General features: G+C 39.8%; 1 protein-coding gene across 2 annotated transcripts in view; it reads right to left on the bottom strand.

Annotated features, from left to right (window-relative positions):
- The window catches only part of LOC140190786 (EH domain-containing protein 3), a 74467-nt gene extending 51475 nt beyond the window's left edge, over positions 1–22992 (bottom strand). The window contains exons 1-3 of one of the 2 annotated variants that reach the window (XM_072247624.1): positions 22594–22992; positions 19243–19419; positions 11102–11199 (exon numbers count right to left, since the gene is read on the bottom strand). In XM_072247624.1, coding sequence (XP_072103725.1) covers positions 11102–11199; positions 19243–19419; positions 22594–22820 — 502 coding nt within the window. In that variant the 5' untranslated portion in view covers positions 22821–22992. Of the gene's footprint in view, positions 1–11101; positions 11200–19242; positions 19420–21976; positions 22187–22593 lie in introns of those variants that run through there. The other variant, XM_072247633.1, reaches the window with a different exon arrangement.
- Positions 22993–23606: the final 614 nt, after the last annotated feature.

Below are 23606 nucleotides of genomic sequence, written 5' to 3'. Positions count from 1 at the left end.
GCAATCATGTCATAGCCATAAGACATAGGAGCAAAATTATGCCCTTCAGATCATCAAATTCGATTTACCATTCAATACTGGCCGACTTACTAACCCGCTCAATCTATTCTCCTGTGTTCTCCCCCTCAAACTGTGCAACCAAGATCTCAGTTTTACATACAAGTCAGATCAGTTACTAATTTTTCTAGTCCCCTTCAATGTATTTATTCATTCAAATCATCCCATTTCTTTTATTTGTATTCCTTCAAATAAATTGGATACATTACATTCACAAGAGACTAGGGATCTAAAGTAGTGCACACCAATGAGGCCCCAGTTAGATTCATCTCTATTTCATTTGGCTCTCAGATCTGGCTCACTTTTCAATGAAAGAGCTCATTCCACCAGCAATTCAATTGTAGTTATGACCGTGAACAAATCCAAGAATAAAAATTTGCTTATATTCTAGCTACATAATATTGACTTAACTGACAAATATCCATGTATCATTTCAAATTTAAAACAAATTGCTGGAAACACTCAGCAAACCTGGCAATAACTGTAGAAAAAGGCCCTTCATCACGACTGTGAAAGAAACCACATTAAAAGTAAGTGCAGAAATGGGGTGGGATGAATAGAACAAAATTCTCTAATCTGTTGATGCTAGGATTATGAGGATAAACTGTTTAAGTAACCTGGTTAATTATTGGGGCTACAAAGTAAACAGAAATAACATTTAATCCTTGGGCCTCAACGTGCAGAAACACTTGTGTGAAATTGAAAAGGTTGGCCACTGGGAAAGTGAGAATGGAGCCAGGATGCTTGACAAAGGGGCACCCCAATCTACGGCATGTTGGGTCTCACCAATGTAGAGGCCATGTCAGGAGCACTGGATACAGTAGATGATCCCAACAGATTCGCAGGTGAAGTATTCCCTCACCTGGGCACTTTGCTCAAGGACTCTGAATGGAGGTGAGGGAAGAGGTGAATGGGCAGGTGTAGCACTTTTACTGCATGCAGGGATAAGTGCCAGCAGATTCGTGGGGAGGGATGAATGAACAAGGGAATGACAGACGGAGTAATCCCTGCCTGCAGAAAGTAGAGTGTGGGCAAATTCTACCATCTTCAATGGGACCCTACCATCAAGTACATCTTTACCTCCTTCCACTCTCCCCTTCCTTCCCAGTCTTGCTGAAGGATCTCAACCCAAAACATTGCTTATTTATTCATTTCCGTAGATTCTGCCTGACCTGCTGAGTTCCTCCAGTATTTTGTGTTGCTCTGGATTTCCAGCATCTGCAGAATCTTGTTTTTATGTTCAAAGATATAGAAAAATATAGTATTTTCCAAATGCATGTCTCCTGTCTCAGCCAATTTTCCAGGATTACTATGATACCAATGTGTACTTGTCACATTATCCTGAGCACTTGCCTGAGGGGTTGGAAATACCACGGTTCGGCTAGAGAATCACTTCTAATGTTTTCTTGCACCATTACCTTGAGGACTTTCAGCTTTAATTTACAGTTTGCTTTTCAGAACCAGTTTTGAAGACAAATAGCAATATCAGCCACTCTATCACTTCACCAGCTCCCCGCCCCCCACCCCCCCAATTCAATGTGTCTACACTATCAACGCAAAAACTACCAGGCCATATCCATGGAAAACAGCTGACATTTCAGCTGTACAACATTTCACCAGTTGGGTCATCAACCTGAAATTATAAATTAGTCTCCAGATGCCAGGTTTCTGATTCCAAATATCTGCAGCTCGTCTGGATGGCAAGAATTTTCTTTCAAACCAACATTGGAAACCAAATTTTATTAACCTACCAGGTAATTCATGGACATTTGAATAATTTCATCAAGTGAAGAATTCAAAACTCATTTATCATTACCAAGACCACTATTGCAATTTCAAGATCCACTGTTGTTTTTGTTTGCAATTTAAATTGATCCAGGTGAAAATCCCAATGTATTCTTTGTAGGCCTCTTCTACAAACTTGACCTCAAAAATAGTGTCACTCACTTTAACCTACATCAAGTTCTCTTCACTTATTGCCCACATTTGCCCATGGTTTCTGCTTAAGAAATTCACTTAAATTCCACAATAGTCTCATCCTTCACATTTTGATACTTTCCCAACACTACAGTCCTCACATCAACTCCAAATTGATTCTGGTCTTTTGACTGTCCCAAATACAAATGCAACAGACAAATGTACTTTTAACATTCAATACTTTTCAGCTCCAAATCTTCTTCAAGATTAATGTGCTTCATTTCAGACTTCTCAACATACCGTACCTTGTAATATTTTAACCAGTTCTACAAATCTTAATGTTAAAGACCTATACAAATTTGTCCTCACCAGATCTCATACACACATTTTAAACCCAAAGTGAGACTGATTAACATAGGCAAAACATTCTTTGTACACTGCTTTACTTCACAGCACCAAATTACCTACATCAGCATTCTGTAGCTACAATTTATTACAATCATTCTATATTTGAGGGTGAAACAAACTCTTGTTAAATCCATAAATAAAAACTTCTTGAACAGCATTCAAACTCAAGCAGCAGAAAACAGTTGGGCTTCAGGTTCAGAGTCTGATCTCTGACTTCAAATGATATACACACCCATCTTAAAATTTAGGGAGAATTTAGGGAGTTAGGTGCAAAGTTGAAGGACAGGACCTCCACGGTTGCAATCTCAGGATAGCTACCCATGCCATGTGCTAGTGAGGCTAAAAATAGGAAGATAATGCAGCTAAATACTTAGCTAAGGAGTTGGTGCAGGAGGGAGGGCTTCATCTTTCTGGACAATTGGGCCTTGTTCCAGGGAAGATGGGACCAGTTCCGATGGGACAGGTTACAATGTAAACTGGAGGGGGGACTAACATTCTTGCAGAAAGATTTGCTAGTGCTGCTCCAGGGGGGCGGGGGGGGGGGTTAAACTAGATTTGCAGGGGGAGGGGAACCAGACAGTGAGGTAGAGGAGGATAAAGGTCATGTGAGAACTGCAAGTATAGTGCATGGAGTAAAGCCAGGTCTAACATATAAAGAGGCTTTGAGGAAAGAGAAACAGAATAAAGGGTGTAAAGGTAGTAAGGTAGAAGGGCTAAAGTGTGTGTACTTCAATGCAAGAAGCATCAGGAACAAAAGTGATGAACCGAGAGCTTGGATACATACATGGAATTATGATGTAGTGGCCATTACAGAGACCTGGCGGGCACCAGGGCAGGAATGGATTCTCAATATTCCTGGATTTCAGTGCTTTAAAAGGGATGGGGGGGGGGGAGAAAGGAGAGGAAGGGTGGCATTACTGGTCAGGGATACTATTACAGCTACAGAAAGGGTGGGTAATATAGCAGGATCCTCTTTTGAGTCAGTATGGGTGGAAGTCAGGAACAGGAAGTGAGCAGTTACTCTATTGGGAGTATTCTATAAGCCCCCTGGTAGCAGCAGAGATACTGAGCAGATTGGAAGGCAGATTTTGGAAAGGTGCAAAAATAACAGGGTTGTTATCATGGGTGACTTTAACTTCCCAGTATTGATTGGCACCTGATTAGTTCCAATGGTTTGGACGGGGCAGAGTTTGTTAAGTGTGTCCAGGCTGGATTCCTGTCACAGTATGTTGACAGACCAACTAGGGGGAATGCCATACTAGATTTAGTATAAAGTAATGAACCGGGTCAGGTCACAGATCTCTCAGTGGGTGAGCATCTGGGAGACAGTGACCACCGCTCCCTGGCCTTTAACATTATCATGGAAAAGGATAGAATCAGAGAGGACGGGAAAATTTTTAATTGGGGAAGGGCAAATTATGAGGCTATAAGGCTAGAACTTGCAGGTGTGAATTGGATGATGTTTTTTCAGGGAAATGTACTATGGACATGTGGTCGACGTTTAGAGATCTCTTGCAGGATGTTAGGGATAAATTTGTTCCAGTGAGGAAGATAAAGAATGGTAGGATGAAGAAACCATGGGTGACAAGTGAGGTGGAGAATCTAGTCAGGTGGAAGGCGGCAGTATACATGAGGTTTAAGAAGCAAGGATCAGATGGGTCTATTGAGGAATATAGGATAGCAAGAAAGGAGCTTAAGAAGGGGCTGAGGAGAGCAAGGGGGCATGAGAAGGCCTTGGCCAGTAGGGAAAAGGAAAACCACAAGGCATTCTTCAATTATGTGAAGAACAAAAGGATGACAGGAGTGAAGGTAGGACTGATTAGAGACAAACGTGGGAAGATGGGCCTGGAGGCTGTGGAAGTGAGCCAGATCCTCAATGAATACTTCTCTTCGGTATTCACCAATGAGAGGGAACTTGATGACCGTGAGAACAATATGAGTGAGGTTGATGTACTGGAGCATGTTGACATTAAGGGAGAGGAGGTGTTGGAGTTGTTCAAATACATTAGGATGGATAAGTCCCTGGGGCCTGACGGAATATTCCCCAGGCTGCTCCATGAGGCAAGGAAGAAATTGCTGAGACTCTGGCTGGGATCTTTATGTTCTTGTTGTCCATGGGAATGGTACCGGAGGACTGGAGGGAGGCGAATGTTGTCCCCTTGTTCAAAAAAGATAGTAGGGATACTCGGGTAATTATAGACCAGTGAGCCTTACGTCTGTGGTGGGAAAGCTGTTGGAAAAGATTCTTAGAGATAGGATCTCTGGGCATTTAGAGAATCATGGTCTAATCAGGGACAGTCAGCATGGCTTTGTGAAGGGCAGATCGTGTCTAACAAGCCTGATAGAGTTCTTTGAGGAGGTGACTAGGCATATAGATGAGGGTAGTGCAGTGGATGTGATCTACATGGATTTTAGTAAGGCATTTGACAAGGTTCCACAAAATAGGCTTATTCAGAAAGTCAGAAGGCATGGGATCCAGGGAAGTTTGGCCAGGTGGATTCAGAATTGGCTTGCCTGCAGAAAGCAGAGGGTGGCGGGAGTACATTCAGGTTGGAGGGTTGTGACTAGTGGTGTCCCACAAGGATTGGTACTGGGACCTCTACTTCTCGTGATTTTTTATTAACGACCCGGACGTGGGGGCAGAAGGGTGGGTTGGCAAGTTTGCAGACGACACAAAGGTTGGTGGTGTTGTGGATAGTGCAGAGAATTGTCAAAGATTGCAGAGAGACATTGATATGATGCAGAAGTGGGCTAAGAAGTGGCAGATGGACACTTTGGAAGGACAAACTCCAAGGCAGAGTACAAAGTAAATGGTAGGATACTTGGTAGTGTGGAGGAGCAGAGGGATCTGGGGGTACATGTGCACAGATCCCTGAAAGTTGCCTCACAGGTAGATAGAGTAGTTCAGAAAGCTTATGGAGTGTTAGCTTTCATAAGTCGAGGGATAGAGTTTAAGAGTCGTGGGATAATGATGCAGCTCTATAAAACTCTGGTTAGGCCACACTTGGAATACTGTGTCCAGTTCTAGTCGCCTCACTATAGGAAGGATGTGGAAGCATCGGAAAGGGTACAGAGGAGATTTACCAGGATGCTGCCTGGTTTAGAGAGTATGCATTATGTTCGGAGATTAAGGGAGCTAGGGCTTTACTCTCTGGAGAGAAAGAGGATGAGAGGAGACATGATAGAGGTACGCAAGATATTAAGAGGAATAGATAGAGTGGATAGCCAGCATCTCTTCCCCAGGGCACCACTGCTCAATACAAGAGGACAAGGCTTTAAGGTAAGGGGTGAGAAGTTCAGGGAGCATATAGAGGAAAGTTCTTTTACTCAGAGTGGTTGGCGTGTGGAATGCATTGCCTGAGCCAGTGGTGGAGGCCGATACACTAGTGAAATTTAACAGACTACTAGACAGGTATATGGAGGAATTTAAGGTGGGGGGTTACATGGGAGGCAGGGTTTAAGGGTCGGTACAACATTGTGGGCCTGTACTGTGCTGTACTATTCTATGTTCTATTAACAAAGGCAAGCAAAATAGATTTGTTAACCAGTTGTATTTTAGAAGTGATACTATGTTGACAGAATGTGCCAGCCAATATTCACCTATCAAAGACCAAAAACAGATTCTCTAGTATACACCATTGTGCACAAACTGGTTGCTGCTATTTCAAAGGTGACTATACTTCCTGAGGTTGTTAAAAAAAAAATACCTGGGGAAGTCTTTCTTTGGCACATACCATTTCCTTGACACATTTACAAAGCAACCTGCATATATTACTTACTACAGATGAGAAAAAGATTGTTCCAACTTTGCCTCAATGCATTTGAAATAACTTCTAGTAAAGGATGAAGAATGTATCGGTCATAAATAGTGCAGAAATTACTAAGCCAAAGATATCAGCACAAAACTCATCACTCCTGCATCTTTTACAGTATTCAAAACTTGGAATGAATGGTGGCTTACGAAAAGTCTTGGAAGTATCTAGCACAAGGAAGAAGACACTTTCAGAATGGCATTTACTTTTAAAATCTAGATTTCATAAACTATTTGGTTCCCGAAACTTGTATTCAGAGAACTTGTGTTTTGTTTTAACAAAAACAGTGCAACCTTCCATAACCTGGGCTTATTGTTTGTTTGCATCCTCCTGCAAATGGCCATTTTAGGACAAACCAAACAAGGACATTTCAGTATCAATTTCATTGCTGAATTAGCTTGGGCTGGTTCATCTTTGCTCACCTGTGCTCACCTGCACCTGGGAACATTACACCACCATTCATCTGCTTTCTAATAGTTGCAAGGGTCTAAGGGCATGCTCTCAGCAATTTCAGTACAGATCTAAAATTACAGTGTAAAAGGTTGGAAATTGTTGAAAGTGTCTCTTCACAGATGAAAACCAAGAGGCCAGTGTTCATTTTTATACCTACCACTCCCAAATCTATTAATTGACATCTACCATAGTATGATGAAAAGAATGAACACAAATCTTGCATAAAAAAAGATTAGGCCACTTGGCCACTCAAGTCTCTTCACCATTCAGTGATCATGGTGGATCTGCCCAAGCTGCTTCTGTCTGAGTTCCATGCAACCTTTCATTCTTTGACCCTTCAAAAAGTTATTTACCCCTCCTTTAAATACCTCCAGTGATTAAGTCTTTAGTTAAGACATTGGCACCTGTAGTAATAAGCATCCACTTTGTGTCCTCAGAACTATAATCGCACTTTGTATAGGCAGCACTAGTATTACATTTTTTTCCCCAAGAAAAAGGTTGGAAATAATCAGACCAGAGAGCATTTAAGAAAAAAATGTTAGTATGTTTTCCAGCAAGGATAGGAAACAGTCAAGGCAGCTGAGTAAGGTGAAAGGACAAGTAAGGACTATACAGAGGAAATGTGCTTCACTAATTTGAGTTTGGTATTCACATCAACTTTAGAAATGCATTTGACAAGGTGGCCAGGATTTTGTCAAAATCCACATCTATCACATTGCCTTCAATCATCCTAGTGAAAATCTTAACAGGGTCCCTGCAAAACCAAACAAAAAAAAATGTTGACTTAGTCCCTATCTTTCCAACAAATATATTCTGCATCTTTCCCCCTCCCTCCAAAATGTACAATGTATAATTGAGGCAAAGTTAACAGGCTTGTAGTATCTGGCATAGTCCCACTGCTCTGAGCTCTAATATGTTAAATTGCATTTACTTTAATGCAACAAGCATCACTCGCAAGGAAGTGATGTCAGAGCATGGATTAGCACAAGGGATTCAGATATTACATCTGTTACAGAAATAACTGAGCGATGGGCAGGACTGACAGCTCAATATTTCATGGTCTCAATGTTTCTAACACGAGAGGTGAAGGTAAGGGAGGAGTTGCACTACCAATTAGTAGAGGGGGGGAAAAATAAATCACAGCAGTACTCATCCCAGGAAAAACATCTCAAAGTCACATGGGCAAACTTAGAAATAAAAGGTCATCACTTTGGTATTTAGCTATAAACACCAAACAGCCAGCAAAATTAAGAGCAAGTTTGTAGGGAGCTCAAAGACAGGTATACAAATGCTGCAGTGGCTCATTGCCATGTGTCAGTTATACCAAAGATTTAGATGAAAATGTACAGGCACGGTTAGTGTATTTGGAGATGACAAAAAAAAGGTAATTGAAGAATGTTATCACAAACTAGAGGGAGCATGATCAGCTGGGAAAGTGGACCAAGGAATGGCAAATTGAGTTTAACTGGGTGAATGCGGGTCATTGCAGTTTGGGAAGCCAAATCAGGGTCGGACTTTCAGTGAACAATATGGACTAGGAGGGCAGGGTATAAAATAGAGGGACCTGGGAGCACAAGTACATGGTTCCCTAAAATTAGTTCACAGTAGAGAGGGTGAAGATGGCTTTTGGCACATTGGCCTACAATGCTCAAATATTTTAGGAATAATTTCTCCTCTGCCATAAGATTTCTGAATGGTACATAAATGCTACCTTGCTATTCCCCTTAAGTATTACATTTTAATGTAACTTTAGTAATTTGTCTTGCACTGTACTGCTGCCACAGAAATTCCGTGACAGTGATAATAAACCCAATTCTGAGGAATCTGTCGGTATGTACCACATGGACAAGAATCATGATCAGCGTGGACCATTTGGGCTAAAAGGCCTGCTTTGTGCTGTATAACTGAGTCTAACAGGTGATTTTAACTTCCTGATATTAACCTGCACTGTTTCAGTGTTAATTGGCTAGATCGGGCAGTTTGTTAACTGCATCTAAAAAAGCTTTAAGCAATTTGTAGATGACCTGACTAGAAAAGGGTGCTACACTTAAACCTCTCAGGAAACAAAGCTGGATTGATGTGTCAGAGGGGGAAGAAATGAGACTAGTGACTATAATTCTATTTATACCAAGCTAGTTATGGAATGAGAGCACACACCCAACAATATCAAAAAATTTAATTGGGGGGTGGTGGGTCTGTCATGTGGGGAAGCTTCCAATAGTGAGATGGGAAGAGTTTACAGCCAGTATGTTTGTTAGAAACAAAAACAAGGCTGGCAAGGGATATTAAGCTCTAAAGAAATGAAGGTTGCATTATGTGAGATATATTGGGTTCAAACATGCCACTTGAGTGCAACTGACTTAAGGTATTTGAGGAAATTAGGAGGACAGAAGTGGCTTGTAGGCAAGACAAAAAAAGAACACTAAAATTCTGCATGTTAAGAGCAGAAGGGTACCAAGAGCATCCCCTTAAGGATCAGTGTGGTGGATTATATCTGAAACTGTAGGAAATGGGTGATGTCTTAAATTAATACTTATCTGTACTTAAAGGTAAAAAACTTGGAAGAAATGAGATTAGGGGAGGAAGTACTGACATCCTGAAGCATATCACTATTAAAGATGATTTAATGGTCTTGAAACAGCAATGGATAAATTTTCAGGGCCTGATAATCTCTCCATGGACATTGTGAAGTAAAAGGTGACTATTATGCCCTTAGCAAAAATTTTACCATCTTTGTTAGCACAGGAAGACTAGAATAGCTCAGAATCAGATTTAATATCACCGGCATGCATCTTGATTTTTATTTGCAGCAGCACATAATACATAATAACGAAAACTGAATAAACTATAAATATATTAAATAGTTAAATAACTAGCGCAAAAAAAGTAGCAAGGTAGTGTTCATGGGTTCAATGAACATTCAAGAATCTGAGGGGAAGCAGCTGTTCCTGAATTGTTGAATGTGCAATTTCAGGCTCATGTACCTCCTCAAGAATAGTAGCTAATGCTGTTCCTTCATTTAAGGACAACAGACCCAGGGAACTACAGACCAGCAAATCTTATATCAGTGCTGGGAACTTACTGGGAGGAACTCCAACAAGATTTGCATTTGGAATACCAAGGACTGATTAGGGATGGTCCGCATGGCTTGATACCTGGAAAATCACAAAAGAGACTCACCTCTGGGGGCCATGTCTACATCTATTTACCTCAAAAGCAGCCAATATTAAGATCCCACATATTCTCACTCCCTCCAACCATCACCCCCATGCTACAAAGTAATGAAATAATCTGTATGGATGGCATACAAAGCAGTTTTTCCACTGTACCTAGGTATGACAATAAGCTAATGACTTATTCTTGTGCACTGTCGTTAGAAAACTTATGGGGAGAAAAGGTTCTCACTATCCGCCCTATATATGCTGTAGTTCCCCTTCAGCCTCCTCCACTCCATGGAAAACAAACCCAAGCTACAGTCTTTCCTCAGTGAAATATTCTACCCGAGCCAAATTCTGGTAAACTTCATCTTCACTAGTCTTTTCAGGCCTACCAATGTTTTATCAAGTTACAATTCTTATCTTCAGTGCACCTGTTAATAAAGGCCAGCATCCCATAAGCCTTCACCATCTTATCTTATGACATCTTGGTCAATGTCTCCCATCCACTACATAATGTACTGGTTGGACTCAGGAGTACATTCAGCCAGAGACTCATTCCACTGAGATGCAGCACTGAGCGTCATAGGAAGTCATTCCTGCCTGTGGCCATCAAACTTTACAACTCCTCCCTTGGAGGGTCAGACATCCTGAGCCAATAGGCTGGTCCTGGACTTATTTCATAATTTACTGGCATAATTTACATATTACTATATAACTATTTATGGTTCTATTACTATTTATTATTTATGGAGCAACTGTAATGAAAACCAATTTCCCCCTGGGATCAATAAAGTATGACTATGACCATCTTGCTGTGCTTACATATTTAGGGAACTGTGCATCAATGCAGGTCTGTTCCTCAATACTCCAGGGCCCTACCATTAATGGTGCATAACCCATTCTTAATCAAACTGCAAGAATACATTACCTATTAATGTTGCAAATATTTACACAAGGTGTTGATTCACAAGGATATTCTACATAATCTGCTTAAAAGTAATTTTTCCAGTATTGCAACTTTCAGGATGAAGTCATCAACACCAACAATTCCGCTCCAAACAAGTTGCAGCAGCAGCTGCTCATATTAAAGTGTAGCCATAGTACTGACAGAGGCTAGAATTCCACTGTCTTTTAACTATACATTTGTTGACAATTATTTAATGCTTTCCTTAATGACACAACTTGGATCTGAGTGAATATGCATGAATTTTGCCTGACAAAGATCCTATAACAAGCAGACAGAGGCCTACTACCCCAGCAATTGTAATTTAAAAACCTGAATCACATAAACCTCACCTCGGCTGATGCGTTGCTTTTCTCCTGACAGAATTCCAGGTGTGTCAATGATGCTAATGCTTTCAAGCACAGGATTCGGTAACTGGGCACACATAAATCTAGAAAACAAGTTCTTATTAGCAATGAATTTCAAGCAAATAATTCAAATTTATGTACACAGAAATATAATTGTTATTGGAATACATCAGTTTAGTCCTGGAATGAGTAACCAGGCTAGGACTACAATTTCTGAACACTATACATCTAGACAGGTTCCTCCAATCTTTAAAAAAAATTAAAGAACTGGAAAAATCTTACTTCCTAATTCTATGTTTTATAGAAGTTTATAATTGCTAATTTGCCAAATTCACTTAGTAGCCCCCTTTTACGTATACCTGCTCATTATTGCAAAAATCTAATCAGCTAATCACATGGCAGCAACTCAATGCACAAAATCATGCATTCATGGTCAAGATGTTCAGTTGTTACTCAGAACAAACATCCAAATGGGGAAGAAATGTGATCTTTGATGGAATAATTGTTGGTGCCAGACAAGGTGGTTTCAGTATCTCAGTCACTACTCATCTCTTGGGATTTTTCTGCACAACCTCTAAAGTTCAGGTGAGTTGCACAGAAAACATCTAGCAAGCAGTAGTCAGCGAAAATGCTTTTAAGAGGTCGGGAGAAAGGCCAGACTGATTCAAACGGACAGGAAGTCGACAGTAACTCAAATAACCATATGATACAACAGTGGTGTGCAGAAGATCATCTTGAATGCACAAAATATCGAACCTTAAAGTATGGACTACAGTAGAAGACCAAACCAAATTATCCTCCTGTGTGTAATAAACTGGCCACTGAGTGTAGATGGAAGCCTAGAATTATAACGTTTATTGCAGGGACAATTTGATTCAGAAACTATTCTAAATTTCAGGATTTAAGATGTACTGCACAAGTTATTTGTCCAAATCAAAGAAAATTATCAAAGTACATATGTCATTATATACTATGTCGAGTTTTTCTTACTAGCATTTACAGGAAGAAAATACAATTTATGAAAATTATAAAGACTGACAAACAATGTACAAAAGAAAAACATTCTGCAAGTTTAAAAATAGTTCTGATACCACAAGTTGTAGAGTCCTTGAAAAAGTCTGTAGGTTGAGGAATCAGTTCCAAATTGAGGAGAGAGAGAGATCTGGAAACCAACCATCCCATTTCTAGTTGCTCAGCAATATGAACATAGAGTGCCAGATACGATATGAAACAACTAGCATCATTACTATGATAGGGAGGCTGAAACATCGAGGACAGAACGAAACGAAATCATATTTGGCCAATTTGTGCATCTTTTTAGATTGCTGTAAAGAAAAACAATCAACTAGCACAACTCATTGCTCACTACCTATGCAAAGGTGGGTAGTGTGTTACTTCTAGCACTGTGTTTGCTGCTTTAGATTTCCAGCACTTATGAATTTCTTGCATTTGCAGTGTATTGATCTGCATTGTTGTAAAATGCACCGAGGGAGAAGTCCCTCTTCAAAACGATATCAGGAATCACTTGACAAGTAATTGCCTCAACTCCTACTGGAATTAAGCTAATCTACAAGACAAACTTAACTACATCACCAATCCAAAACCAAGGTCATCTTCAGCCAGTACTGTAGTAAACAGATGGTTGTGCACATGCAGGCTTGGAAGCAGAGATCCAACTCAACATTGACTCAATCATGAAAACATTCAGAATCCATTAGACATTTACCAAACAAGATCTTCAAGAAACAAAAAAATGCAGCTATGAAGAGATTATTAAAAACATTTTCCAGATTGCAGGATTTTTCCACAATATAGGGAAGACATTGAAATGCTAATAACTATAGCTTTCAGCTATTAAAACAATTAAAAGTGAACCTAAATTTGGCACAATGTTCTTGGACTGTAGGACAGTAAAGAATCCTGCCTTCCTGGTTGCTTTAGAAGCAGACTACAAAATTAGATGCCTCAAAACCCAGGAGAAGTACCACCAATGCAGTCCTTGCAGAGTTCTCCAAATCCACAAGCAGTATTCCTAGTAGTATAATATTCCTATCCTTGAAGATAGTATTAGTCCCAATGGGCAAGCAACTTTGCTCCTTTGTCCAATATCAAATTCCTGAAATTACTATGAGTCTGAGGTCTGCCACATTGAGTTTCATTTAAATTTAGTGAAGAGTGGACAAGAATTAAATTTTATCCAACTGAATTTCTTGATTGGCAAATAAAATATGCTGAGTCAGAGCCTAACTTCATTACAATTGAGCTCCTGTCTTCATTCTAACCCAATGTAGTTAAGTTTTCCGATGGTACAAGGTGAAGTGAGATAAAGAAGAATGCAAAAATTCTGTAGCTATACAATAACCATCCATGTTTTTTCTGCATTTTGGATGTGGACTTTGGACTATAGACTATTTTTTAGTCCTATAGATTTTATATTTGTGTTCTTTTGCCCCACCTTCTTTTGGGATGGAAGAGATTGGGGAGGGGTTGATATGCCTGAGCCATTTTGTTCATTTTTTGTGTAACCAGATGACTGTTGAATACCTTCTTTTATTATTAATGTGCACTTATGCATTCACCTTGCTAATGCTAAAATATCTGCCTGTACCTTTGAGAGAATGTTGATATCATTTCGCATGGGTGAAGTAGAACAAAAAGTTGCCATGTTCTAGAAAGGATGACGTTCAAATGTTTTTCCCAGGTTTGACGAGGAAAGATTTTCACGAGTAAATTGATCAGCGCTGGATAGCCTGATTGCGAAGCTCCTTAATTGGCCTACCAGGTTAGTCTTTTTAGTAATTCAACTACAAGGAAATATATTGTAAAAGTTTATTTGTCTTTATTGTTTCATAACCAAATGTGAATGTGTTAATCTCCGTTCACGTAGCAGGAGTGAGAACTCATTTCAAGGTCTAGTCTACGTATTTGTAAGTTAAGCATGTGCATGCCAAACGTGAGTATACCTCTTAGTTGAGATGAGATGTATTTATTCATATTTTCAATGTTGTGGGTAAGATACAGGATTGGTGGGATCCTAATGTTGTTTGTATTTTTTAAAGATTTGCCACTACCATATTGGTTTTGTACATGTTTTAATTATTTTCATACTGCATACGTAACAAGGGTGGGAGCTGAAGTTAAACTGAGATTGTAATAGCAGGAACTGTTTTCTTTAACTTATTTTGTTGTTTCTATTTTGATACCCTCTTTCTACAATAAAACATCTAAAACAGATAAAGGAATTTAAGAACCAGAAAAGTAAGTGTTGTCCTGCATGTGCATTTTTCCCCAGGCTACAAAATTTATGCTGGGGGGGGGATTTGGGAGTCAATGTACCTGTTCTGTATTTGTTTGTTTTTTTGGTGCAGATAGGGGATTTCGGGGTCAATGTGCCTGATCCATTTTGCTCAGGTTTTATGCAGAGTGATATTTGGAGGTTGATGTACCTGATCCATTCTGCTCTGAGCTCCTAAGAGTTTTAAGGAAACTAGTCCGGATTCCTGTTACTTAAATTCTAATTTACTTATTAAATTACCCCAAAAGTCAAGCACAAGGATTCAGAAGGGCCAACAAGATAATTATAGAAGAGGCAGCTTCCTTTCAATGGACAGCCAGAATTAGATGGGTTAAGCAATTTTGGAGCACAGGGGAATCAGATAATGTGGGGGAATGAGATGAGAAAGGCTTTAACATGAGAATGGCTTTAACATGAGAATGAATCAGATATACTGTACAACTTACATTCATGCCCATTTTTAATATTCTCCTTAAACAAATCCACATTCTTTTAAGTGAAGAGATTTAAGTTTCTGTAAATTAATTCTCTGGCATATCCACAAAGACTAAGAAAATGTAGCATACATAAAAGTAAACATTGCAAATAATTTCTAATTTTAATGCATATTTAACCTATCAGCACAAAACCAATCAGCTTTTGATATCATGACTGCATTATATTTAAGGGGGGGTCAATGAGCAAAATTCTATGCAAAATCTTCCCTGGAGTATGCTTTGCAGGCCTCAAGATAAAATCATGAAAAGATAGAAGCTTGCAGTTTCAGAGACCTAGCATTCTTGTTACTTAGCAAGCATACATTGCATTAATGTTGAAGTAAAGAATATACAGTCATCTCCATGCAACTTCAATAAATCATGTACATTATATGCTGATACAACCTAATTAGCAAGAAACATTAAAACATGTACAGCCTACTTGACATTATGCTGTACATTAGTTTAAAAGCAACTTGAAGTCAAATGCAAGGATCAAAAAGTAATAGTTCAGCGTATCAAGACAGCCAATTACAGAAATACTGTACATGTATAACACTGGTAAACAGTAAAGTTAAAGCTTTTTCGAAAATGAGAATTTACTGCTATTGAAATTTGGTTTTCTTGAATCTAAAAGCATCTCTTTGGGATGTAAACTGAGGATAAACTTGTTTTATCAATTATGGAGGTTTTCAAGGCCAGCAATGAGTAACATTTATAGGAAGTATCAATGTGTCCAACCATGACACATCTGCTAGAATCATCTCCAAATCAGACCTTGAACTACAGGAAGAGTTGAAAGACATCCAACAAATTGAGGGGGGAGTTTCTGGCAAAGGATTTCCGGAGAGCAGGGGCTGCTGACAAACACAAGTGTACTACTGGTCAGAGAAAATGAAGGAAAACAGCTCATGCCAATAAGTTCAATGCAATAGCTTCCTAGGGTGGACAATTAGATTCTAATATTCTACCTTTGGGAGAATAGTTAGGTGTGGTGGTAGTTTTGGAATGGGCAGAGGAATAAATGTAGAAGCAAATGGGAAAATTGTTAGGGGGGTAAACATTTCAAAATTTGGACAAAGCCTGGCAGTGAGCCGAGACATTTGAAGAGACGGTAAACCAAAATCATCAAACTAACAATAGAGATCTCTAGACCAATAGCTACAGTCCAAAAATATTCCAAATCTAAACTTCAATACCCTTCAGGTAGACTAGACCAATCAGGATGAAAGGTCTCAAGCCAAAACATCAACTGTCCATTTCCCTTTGCAGATGCCGGCTGATGTGCTCATTTCCACCAATATCCTGTTTGTTGCTCCATATTCCAGCATCTGTCTTGTCTCAATTTCTATAAGCAATTCAAAAATACTTATGAATCTAAATACGCTAAACCAAGTTGAGAAAGGAAATGCCATCACCCCACACTAATCACACCACTTCAAATGCCAGCAGAACTTCCAGAAACATGCAAAATTACCTTTAGTTTCTAATGTACTGCAATGTAATTTGAATTTCCTAAGCAGATGTAACTTAATTCATTCCACAGTACTACCAAGAGTGGAATACAGTTTTTCTTTAAAACTTCAAGCAAGCGTCAACTATACAGTGTCTAAGAACGTGGTAACCTGCCTCAATGATTACAGTCCAGTAGCATTTACATTCACTGATGAAGCATTTTGAGAGGCTTGTGATGGAACACTCTAATTTGCCTACCATAACAGGTCCACGGCAGATGCCACTTCATTGGCTTTTCACTTGACCCTGCAACATTTGGACAGCACAGATGCATAGAACAGGATGCTCTTCATTGACTAAAGCTCAGCATCATCATATCCTCAAACTGATGAATAAGCTTCCAGACCTTGACCTCAAATAGTCTTTGTGCAATTGAATCCTCTATTTCCTCAATTGCAGACCACAGTCAGTTTGTACTGACAAAAACATCTCCTCCACAAACTCCATCAACATAGATGCACCTCAAGGCTATGTGCTTAGACCCTACTCTATTCGCTTTACACTTAAGACTTAGGCCAAGCTCTAATGCCATACTTAAGTTTGCTGATGACACCACTGTTGTTCACTGAATCAAATGTGGTGATTAATCACCATAAAGAGGGAGGAGACTGAAAATCACCAAGTTATACAGCAAAAACATCGCACTCAATGACACCACAATCAAGTAGCTTATTGATTACAGGAGAAGAAAACGAAGTCCATGAGCCAGCCCTCATCAGGGAATCATAGGTAGAGAGGGTTAGCAAGTTCAAATTCCTTACGGTTATCATTTCAGATCTGTCCTGGATCCAACACTCAAGTGTTATTATGAAGAAATCACAATAGCACCTCTATGACGGTTAAAATTTTAACAAGCTTCTAGACATATGAAGGAGAGTATATTGACAGGATGCATCACTGCTTCATATGGAAACACCAATGCCCTTGAATGGAAAAGCCTACAAAAAGTACTGGATACAGCCCAGTCCATTACAGGTAAAACCTTCACCACCATTGAGCACATCGACATGGAGTGCTGTTGCAGGAAAGCAGCATCCATCAAGGAATCCACCACCCAGGCCATGCTCTCCTCTCACTGCTACCAACAGGAAGGTTGTGCAGGAGTCTCAGGTCCCACCACCAGGTTCACTTGTCCTATCATTGAATTGTTCCCACAACCTATGGATTCACTTCAAAGGACTCCATCTCATTTTCTTAATATTTATATTTATTATTTTTCTTTTGTACTTGCAGTTTGTTATATGCAGTCTTTCACTGTGTTTCTTAGATTTACTGTGAATGCCCACAAGAAAATTAATCTCAGGGTTTTATATGGTGACATCGACTTTAATTTAGATTTACAAGGGGTGCTTGATAGGTTCATGGCCGAAGGTAGGAGTCAATTTTAGAAAACCTAGCACATTTATTTTTCATAGTCCCCTCCTACATTTACACACTTAGTCCAATGGTCATGGAGCATATGGATCTTGGACCTCCACAAAGTGCCCACAGCAGGGGTGATTGATAACTTCGTAGCCTACAGTAGAAGGAGATGAGTTATTAACTTCAAACTTTCTGCATAATCACTCAAGGAGTTGACCTGCATGTGTATGCAACGAGAGCTATATAACTCATCTCCTTCTACCTGAGGCCACAAACTTATCAGTCACCCCTGCTGTGGGCAGCTTGTTGAAAAATAAATGTGCTAGGTTTTCTAAAATTGACTCCTTCTACCTTAGGCCACAAACTTACCAATCACCCCTCGTACTTTGCTCTTTGAAAAGGCGAAAGGAAAATAAAAAGTCTTTTCAGGAAATGCTGCAGAGTCATCCAAAACTATCTTAAAATGGCTAGCACAAATATCAATATTCATCATTACTTCAACTCAATCCAACAAATAACCAAATTACATACCTTTACTGCATTTCTATTCTTTACAGTTCTCCAATTTCATACTGTTACCCAAAGATTTAAACAGTCCACTTAAATTTTTAATGTCCTACCAGAACCATCTATAATGCATTAACACAGCTGTATGGAGGTTATAGTTGGACAAATTTTACCCTGAGATTCTCTGAGACTAAGCTAATAAAATTTGTTTGATATTTAATATTTATAATATAGGAATTATAAATTCAGATTAAGGATTGAAAATTTCAGGGGAAGTCAAATGAACGACCATCTTATAGAAACTGACAAGGTTTCTGTTAAATCCAATCTTAAAGAGCTGAAACTAATTCCATATTATTAATATATTTTAAACAAGTTGACAGCTTAGTTATAGAAAGAGAAATAATGCCAAATATTCAAATTCTAAATATTAGAAGTAAAATCTAATTAAAAATACCAATATTAACAGTGAATCTGCTCAAGGAATATTGATTGGTATCCTTATAATTCAAAACCAATTCGGACTTGGATATCCAATCTGTGGATTACCAGCTGCAGAATGCCTAACTGTACATATTTTAATGTTTTAAAAAATTTGAGATACAGCATGGAATAGGCCCATCTGGCCCTTCGAGCTGTGCCAGCCAGAACTCCTGATTTAACCCAAACCTAATCACGAGACAACTTGCAATGATCATTAACCTACCCCAACTAGTACATCGTTGGACTGTGGGAGGAAACCCAAGCACCTGGAGGAAACCCACGCAGTCACATGTGGAATGTACAACCTCCTTACAGACAGTGTAGAATTGGAAATGGAACATTTATTAAGTACTGGGTGAATATTATTCATTCTGTACTTACCAGTGAACCCAAGTACCAAAGAGACAAGTAGTTAGCTTTTAAATGTTTTCCTTTTGGCTTGCCATACACATGGTATACCAACTTTAACATGTCTAAGACTAACAAACCTGTTCAAAAATGCATTGCCAAAAGCGTTAAGTTTCCGGAATGGTTTTTTTGGATCCACCACTAAAGCATTTCCTGGAATCACACCTTCCACATCCCCATTCATTACAGCAATGAAACAGTCAGTTGTTGGTTCAGGCCCAATTCTCATTCCAGGAAAGTCTTGTTCCAGAAGGTATCTGAATCAGAATCAGAAAATTGAGAATTTGCAGAATACAATATAGACATTTGATTGACATTAGCACCAATTGCTTGATTTTCATTAACCATGATCCCTATAGTTTTGTTGAAAGAAGAATTTACTTTGAAAAAAAGGCTACAAAAGCAGCAGTAAGGCATACAATGCCCAGAGTTATTTGCCACACTGATTTGCTGATCTGTACTTCAAACCAATTTACTTTGCTTGTACAAGTTGAGCACCCCTTATCCAAAATCTGTAAACTCCGAAATGGGACTTTTTTGGAGCATTGACATGACATCACAAATGGGAAAATTCCAGGCAATGTGTAGGTTTCTGTGCACCACAGACAGTTTTGAAAGTCACCTCACATGCATGATGAGCAGCAGTTAATGAAAAATAGAAAAACACTGCATAAAGCAAAAAATTAAGCTCTTGATCACGTATCAGCGTTGGAGTGAACATTGTGGCTTAACAGTAATGAAACAAGCAAAGACCTACCACAACAAACTGAAAATTGAAGATAATTGTGAATATTTAGCAGGCTGGCTGCAAAAATTTAAGGGCACAGCATTTCTTTAAAAAAAATAAAAGTGTCTACTGATCACAAAAATCTAGCACCAGAACAAGTCAACGATGCTGTTGTTATACCTTGCATAAAACTTGTAGAATACAAAGTGTACTGTAACCTATTAAAAATACAGCACCATAGAATAAAAGCCTGCCATTGTTCAACAGCTGATTCAGATATTCTCCCAATGCTGTGTTGCTTTTGTTACCCAATACGCATTATATTAATCATATGTAATAATATATTTTACTGTGAGCTATGTGATGAACAAGTGCAACAAGTGCAAGACAAAGACTGCTTACCAGTAGCATGTGAATTCAGTGTCAGAAATGATGGCAATCCCAAGATATCATTATATATTCCAGAATGATGCAGCTCCATATAAACTCTGGTTAGGTCACACTTGGAGTACTGTGTCCAGTTCTGGACACCTCACTATAGGAAGGATGTGGAAGCATTGGAAAGGGTACAGAGGAGATTTACCAGGATGCTGCCTGGTTTAGAGAGTATGCATTATGATCAAAGATTGAAGGAGCTAGGGCTTTACTCTTTGGAGAGAAGGAGGATGAGAGGAGACATGATAGAGGTGTACAAGATAATAAGAGGAATAGATAGAGTGGACAGCCAGCACCTCTTCCCCAGGGAACCACTGCTCAATACAAGAGGACATGGCTTTAAGGTAAGGGGTGGGAAGTTCAAGGGGGATATTAGAGGAAGGTTTTTTTTTACTCAGAGTGGTTGGTGTGTGGAATGCACTGCCTGAGTCAGTGGTGGAGGCAGATACACTAGTGAAATTTAAGAGACTACTAGACAGGTATATGGAAGAATTTAAGGTGGGGGGGTTATATGGGAGGCAGGGTTTAAGGGTCTGCACAACATTGTGGGCCGAAGGGCCTGTACTGTGCTGTACTGTTCGATGTTCTAATACAAAGTAATCTAAAATCCCAAATACTTCCAGCCTCAATCATTTCGGATAAGGGGTACTCAACCTGTATTGGCATAGTAACGAAACTGGATTGTTCAATTTTTGACATTGTGTCTTTTGAAGCATGAGAAAACATACTATATTTTTATGTTGGACGAACTCAGCCGGGCAGCAACTATGGAAAAGAAACTGCCTGGCCTCCCGAGTTCCTCCAGCATTTTGTGTGTTACTTTGGATTTACAGCATCTACAGATTTTCTCATGGTTGTGGACATGCTCTTTGTTGCTACGCTGGAAGTGTGATTACCAAATCCTAAATTAATAACAAACCCTAACCCTGGAGTCTTCAATATGTAACAAAGCAATCCTTGGACCTAAGGAAATACAAGCCAAGTTTGGCAAATGGCCCTACAAGAGCCTAACCCCTGCCCTTCAAGGATTTTGCGGATCAATAGTCTATTGTGTGGTAAAAATCTTTTGTAGCTAAGGCAGGAACTAAAGGCTGAAGAGCCCGAATTGCTGCTCATCTAGGACAATAGGATCAAAGCTTATAAACTCAGCACAGAGTAGTTCTAATGAGGTTAACTTGATGCAAGCCTCAAAGTAAATGACAAGGTGAGCATCAGGTTCATTGAAAAAGTCAATCAATTTTAGTTCCAGAGAATTGCAAAATGTCAAGTATGTAAATATGCAACAGGTGGTAAGTTTCTGAAAAGGACTGACAGCTCAGGTGGTGAAGCAGAAATAAGAGTCATCACTAACTGAGACCACAAAAATACAAGAGCGGGCAAATCATAACGAAACTATTCAAGAGAATAAATGGGCCATAATTTGTCCACTGTACACAACTATAGTCACCAAATCTCAAGAACATGCAAATCTCCAGAGTTGGATGAAATTCAATGCTGAGAAAAGGAAGGTGATACTTTTTTTAAAAACACAAAAGGTGACAGCCTACACTAGACGATGCAATTCTACAGGGGGAAACAGAAACCCAGATGTACCTTGGAATATTTAAATACAGCAAATAGAAGCCTAAATTAAAAGTGAATCAAAGCCATACCACACATCTTCAAAGTGATCGGCAAAAGAGCCCCCATAACGGTTTGGAAGTGAAGACTTTTGTGAGAGTGTAAAGGAATGGGATCAGCTGTATTTTCCTGTAAAGAGCTACCAGATTATCCATTGTTGTTATTTACTCTGCACATTTCCACGATTCTTTCTCCGGGAGTCTTACACAGATTTTGCGAGACCTCGATCTGCAATAAAACTGGACCTATTAAATTTACCTAGAACAAGACACCCGATTCAAGGTGAACACTTACGTAAGCCCCAACCGTGGTAAATAGTAAAAGCACATTGAATACTCAAGACGACAAAGATTTAAAGTCATTGAGAGGACTGAAGGAAGGGTAGCAAAATATTACCAACCAAAACCTGCAAATCACAGTCTGAAAAGATGGAGGCAGAAACCTAATCCTCACCACGTTAAAAATTATCTGCAGTACCTAAATTACTAATCTAGGATGATCATGCTAGAAAATAAATCGCTGGCAAGTAATCCCCCGTACCGCGAATTCGTCTTCTTTTCATACCCACGCATTTGCAGCCAAATACAGCGCCCTACTAAATTCAACGCCGAACACCCCGTCCCCCAGCTCTCCTGTCTCCCGGGGTTACCTGATGAAGGTGGTCTTGCCGGTTGAATACTGACCGACCAGCAACAGCATGGGCTTATTATCAAAATCTGCATCCTCTAGCGAGGGCGAGTGGAATTCATGGAAGCGGTAGTGCTGCTCCAAGGGAAGCAGCTTGGTTTTGTAGAGTTTCTTCAGGCCGTCTGTCACCGTCTGAAATAACTCGGGATCCTTCTTACCTCGCTCGTTTCTCCCCAGCCAACTGAACATGGCGATTGACACTTAAGAGAAAATAGATCTCTTCACAGCTTATAAATTTACTTGCCTCGACTTAAAATTCTCTAGGGAAAAATTGCAAACGAAAATCCTGCACAATTTTATTTTAAAGGGACAATTCCTTATGGGAGCAAAGCCCGCCTAGTAGACACCGCTGCCTCCCGGCTCCAGTTAAAGAGCCAAGTCGAGCAATGGTCCCGCCCACCGCGCGCCGCCCCTTCCGATGACGCAATCACTCGCCCTTCTGCGCCGCGCGTGGTCAGGGTGCGTCGTTTGGCCGTTAATAGGCGAATGGCAGTCAACGTGCAGAACCGTCAACAACCATCGACCCGGCTCAGTCAAACCGTTAACGGCCGTATGCGCCAACTACTAGCGATCAATTCGACTCAATCGCCTGAACCAACTGTGGATGGTCAAATTGGATTATCAGCTCAGTCATCCGTGACAACTATTGGTAACCGGGCGTTAGAGAATTAACGCAACCCTGCCAATGGAGCTAACCAGTTACCAGCAACCCTGTCCAGGGAACCACTGGACCCACTTGTCAATGCCATAGTAGTTAACCAAGCAACCTGATTCTGTCTTTTAATGAAAACCAGTTAACTAACTGAGCAAACATAATGGCTAAATTAATTACACAAACACGAGGAAATCTGTAGATGTTGGAATTTCAAGCAACACACATCAAAGTTGCTGGTGAACGCAGCAGGCCAGGCAGCATCTCTAGGAAGAGGTACAGTCGACGTTTCAGGCCAAGACCCTTCGTCAGGACTAACTGAA

The sequence above is a fragment of the Mobula birostris genome, chromosome 2 (genome assembly GCF_030028105.1).
Source record: "Mobula birostris isolate sMobBir1 chromosome 2, sMobBir1.hap1, whole genome shotgun sequence".
NCBI classification, from domain to species: Eukaryota; Metazoa; Chordata; class Chondrichthyes; order Myliobatiformes; family Myliobatidae; genus Mobula; species Mobula birostris.
The sequence above is the reverse complement of the archived record's forward strand: the minus strand, read 5'-3'. Positions and strand labels throughout refer to the sequence as shown.